Below are 11,008 nucleotides of genomic sequence, written 5' to 3'. Positions count from 1 at the left end.
AGGACAATCATACGTGTATTACAAATTCAGACTTTTATTTGTATTTTTATTGTGAAAAGCTATCGTAGCTTAGTAAAAGGAGCTCTAAAAGCTTTAAATGGACTTCTGACAAAATTTTATAAAATATTCAAAGCAGACCTACTGAAACACCTTCTAGACCTATTCAACTATCTAACTCCTTCTACTGTTAAGCAAAGTTGCTTTGCAGAAGCAATAATCACAGTCCTCCCAAAGCCCAATAGACACCCACTCTTTGTACAGAACTAGAGGCCAATTTCACTCCTGATTGTAGACTATAAATTATATGCTAAAATTGTGGCGAATAGGATTAAAAAAGTCATTTGTAAAGTCATACATCCCAATCAAATAGGCTTCATGCCAAAACGCCTCATCTCTGATAATTCCAGACTGTTCTTTTACTTAACTCATATTGCTGAAACTTCCCTAGATCCCATCATAGCTTTATCTATTGATGCCGAGGTTTTTGATAGAATCGAAAAGAGCTATCTTTTCCAAATATTAGAATGGTTTGGAGCTCAATCCCCAATTATTCAATGATTAAGGTTCTATATTCCAGTCCCTCAGCTAGAATCATAGCAAACAACTCTTTCTCCCCTTCATTCAATCTACAAAGGGGAACCAGGCAAGGGTGTCCCCTCTCACCATACCTATTTAATCTGGCTCTAGAACCACTCCTCATCACTCTTCGGAATAATCCAAATATTTCTGGTATTGCATATACACATAAATCTCTTGAAATTAAACTCTCCACTTATGCGGACGATGTTCTCCTTTATGTTTCGAATCCGAGTAAATCAATCCCAGAGATTTTACACACAATTGCGGTATATTCTCATGTCTCAGGCTATAAACTTAATCAAGAAAAAATGGAAAATCTACCCCCGAATCACTACGCTCATATTGATTTCGTCAAACCATATAATTTTGTTTGGGCTCCAGAATAACTAAAATATTTAGGTATTATACTTACTAAATCCCTCACAGAAACAATAGATATTAACATGAAGAAAATACAACAGATTGTCAAAGATCTTATACACTCTTAGCATCCTCTATACCTTTCTTGGTGGGGAAGGCTTGAAACAATTAAAATGATGTTCATGCCCATAATAAATTATATCTTACTCATGATCCCAATTCTATTCCCCCACTCATTCTATAAAAAAAATAGATGCGCTTCTGTCTTCCTTTCTATGGAAAAATAAACAACCCTGAATAGCCCTAAAGAAAATAAAATTGACTAAGGAAAATGGAGGTGTCTTATTCTCAGACTTCTACACCTATCATAAAGCATTTATCACTCATCAAAGCTTATATTAGTTCGCAGAACCAGGTGAATACTTACCTGTTTGGTTTGAAATAGAACACCAATCCATATCTCCACTCTCGTCTCAGGCCTACCTGTCTGCCTCACAATCTCTGATAATCCCTTAATACATATAACAATTAAATGTTTATTGGAACCTGATAAATCTCTGGAGTTTCCATATACTCAGTCGATACACACTTCTCTTTGGTTTAATTCTAATATCCTTATTGACAAGAAGCCTTTCTTCTGGAAAGAATGGATAGACAAGCCTTTCTTCTGGAAAGAATGGATAGACAAGGATGTGTATTTACTTAGTGACTTGTTCGATTCATGTAACTTATTGCATCCAGTCTCGATAATACAAAGCAAGTATACGCTGTCAGGCTCTGCATATTTTAAATGGATGCAACTTTCTCACTGTATAACACATACACCATCCCTCAAATTCTACCATTCTCATCCTCCTACTATACATAAAATAGGTACAGCATTATTGGTAAATGATCATGTTGCTTCTAATTTATATAAAAAATATGTTGCATGTAATAACACTACTATTACTGTACTCAAAGATGTCTGGGAAAAGGATTGTGGACACCAATTGGACGATAAAGCCTGGGCATTTCTTTGGTCAAAATCATTATGATCTCTTTCATCCGTTAATACATTGCAGTCCATGTATTTTTTTTTTATCCCACAAAGCATTATGGACTCCGCATAAGCTTTCAGTTGCAGGCCTTTTACCCACATATGTATGCTGGAACTGTAATACCCAGCAAGGATCCTTACTACATATGATATTTGAATGCTCATTAGTTCATTCTTTTTGGTTAGATGTATGGTCTGTCCTGAAGGAGATCTTTCAGGTGGATTGTAACATTTCATTATCGATAGTGATATTTAAATCACAATCTCCAAATATTTCTATACTAGCTTCAGATAGAAAACTTTTTGATATCTTACTGACTATAGCACAAAAATTAATTTTATCTAATTGGAAGTCCTGTACTTCGATTAATATTCAACACTGGTGGAATCTGGTACTTCAGCACCATAAATATGAGTTAGCATTGGCACAACACAGAGGCCAATTACACTCGGTGGATAAACAATGGCCTCCCCTAATCCACACTGGTTTGATTCTAATATGTCTAACACATTTAGGAAATGCCTGGCCATTGATATCTATCATAATAAAACCCTTAGCACGCATGTGCACTTGAAACTCCTGCCTCTGTGCGTCTGTGTTTTGTGCTACCATGCTGCCGCATGCGCAGTAGGAGCGTGCACGTGCGGCGGTTTAATAATCTTGATTTCCTGCCTTCTGCCCCAATTGCCGACTGACTTCCTGCCTTCTGCCGGGACTCCTCTTTTTCTCACCCCTGAACCAGCAACGGCAGCTAGCTTTAGTTTAGCTTTAGCCGCTGTTTCATCAAGTAGCCGGAGGTAAAAGGAAGGGAGAAGGGGTATTGATGGACAGGGGGAGCAGGGAAGGGGTACTGCTAGACAGGGGGGAGATAAAAGGAAGAGAGAAGAGGTGCTGCTGGACCTGGCAGAAAGGGAGGGAAAGATGCAACACACTGGAGGTGAGGGTGAGATGTGCATGGGGAGATAGCATGTTGGGTTGGGGGGTTGGAAAGAGGGATGCCACTGAGGGAAGAGGCAATGACAGAGCGAGAAAGTGTGCAGGAGGCAGAAAGTGTTAGACATGGAGAGGGTGAGATGGATAGGGAGGGCAGAAAGGAGGGAAGGAGAAATGTTACACTGGGGAAGGGGGAGAGGGCAGAGAGTGAAAAGTTGGACTCATGGAGGGAGAGAGAGATAGATGTTGGTTGGGGGAACGAAGGAGGACCAAAGGAAAAGCATGCAGGAGGCCCTGGAAACATAGTTAAAAGCACAGAAAAATAAAGTCACCAGATAACAAAGGTAGGGGAAATGATTTTATTTTCCATACAGTGATTAAAATGTGTCAGTAAAAACTCTTATTCTAGCACCCGTTAATGTAACGGGCTTAAAGACTAGTGTATTTTATATTGTGCTGTATATCATTTTGTGACTTTTATCCTTTGCAATGTGCCTGCATAATTTATTTTTCTGTTTTGTTCACCTTTTTTTTGAAAATTTAATAAAGTTTCATGGATAAAAAAAAAGAATCTTCAGAGGGGATCCCCGTCCACCTACTCCCAAATCATAGGGGCATTACCCTACTGCTCTCTAGGGTTATATGCAACATTTTTGCTGGGGGGCCCAGAATCTGATCTTATACCACTGGTGAGATTGGTCACTGCTCCAATGAGATGTCAACCAAAGGATGGCTGTACTATGCAAGTGAAAAGTGCACTCTTTCCCCATGCCCCCCTTCCTTTCTGCACCCCCCAACCTTTGGTGAGTGTGCTTTGTGTTCTGCAGTTTAGTGATGGGGTGGTACAAAGATAGAAACAGGACGGAGTCAGTCCAGAGGAAGGCTACTAAAATGGCTAGTGATTTGTCATAAGGTTTATGGGGAAGACTTAAAAGATCTCAATATGTATACTTTGAAGGAAAGGCAGGAGAGGGGAGATATGATAGAGATCTTTAAATACCTATGTGGCATAAATAGGCATGAGACCAGTCTCTTTCAGTTGAAAGGAAGCTCCAGAGTGAGAGGGCACAGGATGAAGTTAAGCGGTGATAGGCTCAGGAGTAATGTAAGGAAATACTTTTTTACAAAGGGTGGTAGATGCATGGAATAGTCTCCCGGTAGAGGTGGTGGAGACAAAGACTCTTTCTGAATTCAAATATGGGATAGGTTATGGAGAGGAGGAGATAGTGGATGCTGTGGATGGTCCATTTGGCCTTTTATCTGCCATAGTGTTTCTGTTTCTATGTAGAGCTGTGGAAAATGTGCTGTTTCACATCTTATTCTTCCTCTGTCACATTCACTACAGGTCACAAACTAGCTAAGGGAAAGCAAAAGGTGCAGTAATGATAATAGCAATCCAGTCTGGCACTGCTATAAGCGGGTCAGTCTTAAGTTCTGTAAAAATGGGATGAAATTAAGTTTGGAGGGTAGAATGTCGACTAGGCTCGGAGTATCAATATTTGTGGCTGGCGTAGGGATAGGATTAGAGGTAATTTATAAATTTAGTCAGAGACCACTGTTCAGGCAATAGGCCTGATGGGCCCCGCGGGAGCGGACCGCTGGGCAAGATGGACCTCTGGTCTGCCTCAGCGGAGGCAACTTCTTATGTTCAACTTCTTATGTTCTTATGCCTGATATCCTGCGGTTTTGTATGGGGAGAATGAATTTTAAGAAAATGCTGAAAACTCAATTATTTACCAATGCCTTCGTATGCTAAGGTATATTTCAGTTGATAACTGCCTTTTAGAACCCTTTTGATAGCAATGTATGATTTAAAGTTTGATTGTATTTCTGAATTAATTGAACTTGTGCTCTATTCCTATTCATGTATGTGATATGGAAACAAAAATTCAAAAATATCACTCCAAAACAGGCCTGGCCTGTTTGTGTTCAGTGGTTTTTACCATTAATCATTCTCGGCTATTTTTTTTTTTGCTCCCACCTGCTAACTTTAAACTTGTGCAAAAGTTTTGTGCCTATGATGCTTTGGTGGAAGAGTGTGAGTCCACCTCTCCGTTTGTCTGAAGCTTTTCTTTCGCTTAAGTAATAAGCTAGCTTTCTTGGCTTGTGTGGTGCTTTTGTTTTGGAGTGATATTTTTGAATTTTTGCACTATGCTTCCCTCCATTCCTCCCTGTTTTTTTTGTGGTTGTGATATGGAAACCGCAGTTATATGTGGTATATAAAGTTTTTAATACATAAAATAACCGTATCTCAAAGTTTCCCTTTCATTATCTACTTACCCCACTGATCGGCTGCACACCAGTCGAATGAGGCAGTGTGGTAATTGAAGTGTGGGCAAGGATTTTGTGCTTCTTGCTCTCGGGTTCAACTGGCATCAGTTGGTTTGCAATCACAAAACAAGGTCCTATACTTTGTTTTGGGTTTATAATCAATCACTCAGGGTTGTTTTTATTACAGTACTCCTGAGAGCTGGTTTGTGCCAAAGCTGAAATCCTCGGTGTAGCACGTTGTCCATAAGTCACTTCTCATGTAATTGTGTTGTTGTTGTTTTTTTATTTTTAACATCTCTGTTTAATCATCCTTAGTGAGACACTCTGGGTTGGGTTCCATAGCAAAGGTCTTAGTAAGCTGGTATATAAACAAATACCAGTATGAAGTATGCTGATACATTTTCAGGTTCTATTAGTGTTCACCTATCCCCACAGAGATCACTTTGGCAAAATAAAAAAAAATAAAAAACCCTTCAGTATAAGACAAGAGCATTGACTAGTACTCCAGGTAGTAGGTGGTCCCTCTCTAATGGTGTGTGGGTTGGAGGGGGGGGGGCTTTGATGATGTGGCCAGCCCTGGCACTCAATGAACTCAAGAGTGACTCAGAACTAAACTCCCTCATAATCCCATCCCCAAGCCTCTCTCCCTCATACACGTTCTATCCCTCTCAACCTGTTTCCCACACACCCTTCTCCCAGCTTATCACCCGCGACGCTTTCTCTCCTGCACATTCTCACTGGGGTTTTTTTTTTAACTCTCTCCCTCTCGGGGGGGGGGGGGAAACCTGCACTTGGCACAGCCCACAAACACAGCTGATCTGTTTACTTCCAGCACCTGCATGGCACTTGGCGAGTTTGAGCCGTGCCATCTCTTAAGGCGTTTGGGAACAATGGCTCAGTCACTGGAAGATTGCTGCAGACAGCAAATAGAAGTAAGTGAAGGGACAGCACCGGATCTCTGGAGGAGGAGAAACGAGACAGGGATGCCACTTAGGGTAAACAGAAGGCTTTCAAGCCTCATAAGAGCAGTGGGTTATCTGGAAAGGCATTAGAATATGCTTGACCCTCTCTATTCAACTGAAAATGAATTGTATGATTTTGATCTGGATTAAAAATCCATCTTTTAGCTTTTTTTTTTCCCCCCCCCCTCTGAAATAAGGAGCTCTGAGGTAATCTTCTGTGAAACATGGGATACAAGTGCACACACGTGTACTTCAAGTTAACAACAGTTGAGAATCTTCCAAATTCATGAATTTGTATGAATTGAGTCTTAAATGAGATGATGGATTTAGCTCTTCATCGACCAAAAACATTTTGTGACCAGATTCTCCCTCCCTGTCAGGATCAAATGTGCATGACATTTTGTTGAACCCTGGCGTTCAGGTTTCCCAAGGAAATGAAGTTCTCCCAAAGCAGTTCGCTCTGCAAACTCTGATGCAAACAGTCACTGTTCCTCCCCTCCTCTGCCGTCAAACAAGTGCAGACATAGAACTGCCTAGGAAAACACGTATCCTTGTAATCCAAGAACTTGAATTTTTTCCAGAGCATAATCCACCCAGATTCCATCAATAGCAAGGAACATATTTAACCAATAACAAATTGGTACTTAAAAGTCTATATTTACTGCCATTGCTTCCCTATTTGAAATTATGATATTAAGGGCTCCTTTTACAAAGATGCGCTAGTGGTTTTAGCACGCGCTAAAGTGCCGCACACACTAGCCGATACTGCCTCCTTTTAAGCAGGCGGCAATTTTTCGGCTAGCGCGCTCTAAAAACGCTAGCGCACCTTTGTAAAAAGAGCCCTAAATGTACAAATTTTTTCACAGATTCTTATTGTGAAAATCTACCTTTTATTTTTTCCAATTATGCTTCTAGAAAATCAATATTGTTCTTTGAGTCACTGACAGCTTCCATTGTGGCACCATATGGTGGCCAGAAAGTCAAGCAGCTCAACTAATAAAACATGCATAATTACTGGAAATGCATGCTATTTGTATGTAAAATATTTTCCCTAAAAGTTGTAACAGGTGCATAGTTTGGAGCTACAGTGCGGCTATAAAACTGTCCTAGATTGCATTTAAGAGTATGGAGGTTTCTGTTAGTTTTAAGGCACTTTCAAAAGTAGTAATTTGCTTTTTTCTTGTGCAACTGATATTTAAATAGGTACAACTAATGGGAAAAAGACTAGATTATACTGTATTAAAATTCTGCCTTTTCCCCTAGTAGTTGGATTTTTTTTAAGGGACTGAACTTATAAAATTATACAAAGGCCACCTACAGCCTTAAAGGAGCTCATTAAGCATGCAGTGCCTCCATCTTGCAAGCTGCCACAATCAACAGCTGCCGCAATTAAGAAGGTAAAAGGTCAAATCAAGCTGAATGGCAGGCAGCAGCTTCTGTGCCACTAACCTCTGCAAGGCTACTGCATCTCCAAGAGCTGTAATTTTGCCTGGCCTTCAGAACCAACAGCACCCCCCCCTGTCTAACTTGTGACCTGCAGTTTTTTTGTTAAAAAAAAAGTGTAGCCACTGAACACTGCAGCCCTAAGCCTGTTACTTTCCATTTGTTAGACGGGCAGAGGATTCTGCTCAAAACATGTCAGGTCAAACAGCATAACCCCCACCAAGTGAAAGCAAGAAACAGTGTTCACATTTTAAAGATATTTATTGCAATACTTGATGTGAAGCTTTTTTTTTTTTTGCCTTCAAATAAGTGCAATACAGATAACTGCAAAGTTATTCCAGCAATAAAAAAAATTCTCATTTCAGTTTGTAAGACATGTAAATGTTCGGTATTTTGAGTCTACAAAAAGTCTCTTAAAAGTTCATAAAATGCTCTTCCAATTTCTCCAGTCAGCTTGTGAGTGTGCAGAATAGCTTCCAAACAGTTGTTTCGCCTTCCAAGTCTCCTCTGCAAGCTCTTCCGTCACTGGATTCACTTCTATCCGCCAGCACCCAGTCCAAGAGTCCTCTCTTATCAGCACACTTTAGCATGCCGGCACGCACCATCCCTCCTGCCTCCGAGTACTCCTTCCCTTGCTCCACAAGAGCCAACAGGCAGCCCCATCAGAAATCAACTTCAATCTGATCTCAGCCAGCTTTTTATTCCAGTCGAGGAGGCGATGGATCCTCTCCTCCCCTCCGTACAAGTGCCGCAGCTACACCGCAGCAAGATTCAGCCCGCCTAGTGCGCCCGCACTGGGTTTTTTTCACTCGGGGAGGGTTAGCGCAGGCACCCAGTCATTCACACTGCGGCTTTCTTCACAAAAGAGGCCGAGCTTTTCCAGGGCAGGGTCCTTCCAGGCATCTGCATTAGGATTCTGAGAAAAGAAAAAAAAAAAAGAAGAGAGTTCATGAGTGCAAGCTCCTGCCAACAAAGATCTTTCAAAGGAAAAAAAAAAAAGTTGCTATTTACTGAGCTCTAGCAGTCTGGGCAGCAAGCCAGTTCCCTCCCCCTCACTACCCGAAGCGACCCAAACGCTCACCGTGATGAGGATGCAGTGCAGGTCCCGGGGCTCTCCAGACTCATCGCTACTGCCCAACAGCTGGGCCAGCTTCTGCATGTCATGCAGCCTCACGATGTTAATGTCATTCTCACAACAGAAGGCTTGAATAAGAGTGAAGTGAATCTGCAAAGCAATGTCGCCCTCGTCTTCCTCGTCTGCAGCCAGCACGCAGAAAGTGACATTGTCTGGATCACTGCAATGAAAAAAAAAAAAATAACAGAAAAAAAAATCATTAGTATCCCATGCTCGGTTTCTTTAAAGCTTGCAGATAAAAGGCATGTGAAAGCGGTGGGAGTAGGAGAATCGGTGAGAATTGATACTTACATATTCATCACTTTGGCAGACTCGTAGACTCCCACGGTCATGCAGTCCTGTCTCTGAGCAGAAACCAGCAGCTCGTGCAGGGCTTTGCCAGCGCTGTGCATCCTGCAAGGCAGAAAGTAGAGAAAAAAAAAGTCTCAGACCAGGATGTCCCGACCCACAGATCAAGAACGTCACAAACTATAAAAGACCTTGCGAAAGCACTCTCCTACCGTCAGCTATTGCCAAACTTTGCCCGACATTTACTATTTACTCCTCCCCCCCCCCCCTTGCAGAGAAGAAAAAAAATACTCTGTGCATCGCTTCCCCTATCCTCTAATGCAGAAATTCCCAGCATTTCGGTCAGATACAGTGAAACACCAGCACCCCTGCATCAGGGAGCGCATCCTGAAGGGTACCCCAATGATCCCTCAAATTTCACCCTAAAAAGCAGATCCTACACATTACCCCATCCATGCTCTCCTCAAATTTTTTTTCCACAAGAAGCAAATCCTGCAGCGTCCACATTATCCAAATTTTACAGAGGCTGCACGGCCACCGATAGATACCACCCAAATTTTCCACTAGAAGATCCTGCACGATCCCTTTTTACAACACCTGCCTCCTGAGCCCTTCAGAGACATTCACCTTTCAATGCTTTCCACGTTGCTTTCTTGTCCGTGAACTTCTTCCAGAGTCATGATGTTTTGAATAACAGCAAAGTAATCCACAAAAACCAAAGAGGCAAAAAAAAAACCAACACAACAGAGGCTTTAAGATCCACAAACAGACAAATCCTTAAGAGAAGTTCCCGGTGTACTGGGACTGAACCGACAGTGCCGGTATTTATACCCTGTTCGGCTCGCTTTCCCGAGGGGGTGGAACCCCTGGCAGCTGATTGGCCAAGACTGCAGGGGCGGATCAGTCAGTATGATAATGTGACATAAGAAGAGTGTTCTGGCTCGTGCCGGAAAGCCACGTGGGGGCGGCAGGGGGAGGGGGGAGGGAGAGCAGGCGATGGGTTGTGAGCTGGGGGGGGGGGGGAGGAGGAGGCGGGGGAGGAGGGGGAATTACAAAGCCTGAAGTCTGCTGCTTTTGTTATGGTGTTACCGGGCAGACTGGAGCCCGAGCCTGAGCCTGCAGTTTTAATCTAGACAAGAGAGAGAGAATTATATATTTATATATATAAAAGACTAGAAAGTTGCAATTGCTTTCATCATACTGTTGCAAATCCTGGCATGATAAATTTGTGCAAAGGCGATCACAGGGCAGCCTGCAAGCTTATGCAAATGCACTATCCTAAATGGAGGAAAGTGTGACAGAAGTGCTAAGAGTTGCCCAGAACTCAGGGGATCAATAAGTGGTAGCTTTATCGTGAAGTGTAGTAAAAGTGCAAGCTTAAGAACCATATATGGATTAAAAGACAGATGGAACGTTCTTTTTTTGGAAAAAAAAAAAATACATCTCTCATCTCTTCCACCCCCAACAAAAAGTTGAGAATCCACACAGACATCCAGGCACATTTTCGTGCAGGACGCAAGCCTGCATACGCAATGAGCTTCTGCTCGGAGCAGATTGTGCATGGCACACGCTTCTACTTTGCATTTGTATAGGAGAAAGGAGACAATGGGGGGAGATCTGGCGTGTGGCAGTTTGGAGTCAAGACAATTGATCCTTTTTTCTCCTCATAGCAACACTGTCCACCTGCCGCTGGGGTAGGGATTGTTAGAGGGGAAAGACAAACGCATCGCCCCTTGCAATCTGTTACAAATGAATGTCTGCACTGGCACACGCTTACAAAGTGCAACTTCAAGCCATTATGTGACACTGCACCCCCCCCCCCCAACCCCCAACCCCCGACTTCGATGTTCTTTATGGCAGAGGGGGAGGGGGGTTAAAGCTTTACACACGATCGCTGCTAAAATAATAGAATTGTCATGGAATTACAATTTGAGGAGGCATCTGGATTACTCGGGGAGGGAGAAAGTTTAAATATTTTCGCAAGAAAATAAAACCGG

The 11,008-nt window shown here is 42.3% G+C and overlaps 1 protein-coding gene across 1 annotated transcript; it reads right to left on the bottom strand.

Annotated features, from left to right (window-relative positions):
- Nucleotides 1-7,836: 7,836 nt before the first annotated feature.
- GADD45G (growth arrest and DNA damage inducible gamma) lies at nucleotides 7,837-9,806 on the bottom strand. The gene is made up of 4 exons (XM_033958489.1): nucleotides 9,639-9,806; nucleotides 9,015-9,116; nucleotides 8,670-8,883; nucleotides 7,837-8,504 (listed from the first exon to the last, which is right to left on the bottom strand). Exons 1-4 carry the CDS (start codon nucleotides 9,689-9,691, stop codon nucleotides 8,394-8,396), a joined length of 480 nt encoding a protein of 159 aa, XP_033814380.1. The 5' UTR covers nucleotides 9,692-9,806; the 3' UTR covers nucleotides 7,837-8,393.
- Nucleotides 9,807-11,008: the final 1,202 nt, after the last annotated feature.

Source organism: Geotrypetes seraphini, chromosome 1 (genome assembly GCF_902459505.1).
Source record: "Geotrypetes seraphini chromosome 1, aGeoSer1.1, whole genome shotgun sequence".
Classification (NCBI taxonomy): Eukaryota; Metazoa; Chordata; class Amphibia; order Gymnophiona; family Dermophiidae; genus Geotrypetes; species Geotrypetes seraphini.
This window is presented reverse-complemented; position numbering and strand designations above follow the sequence as displayed.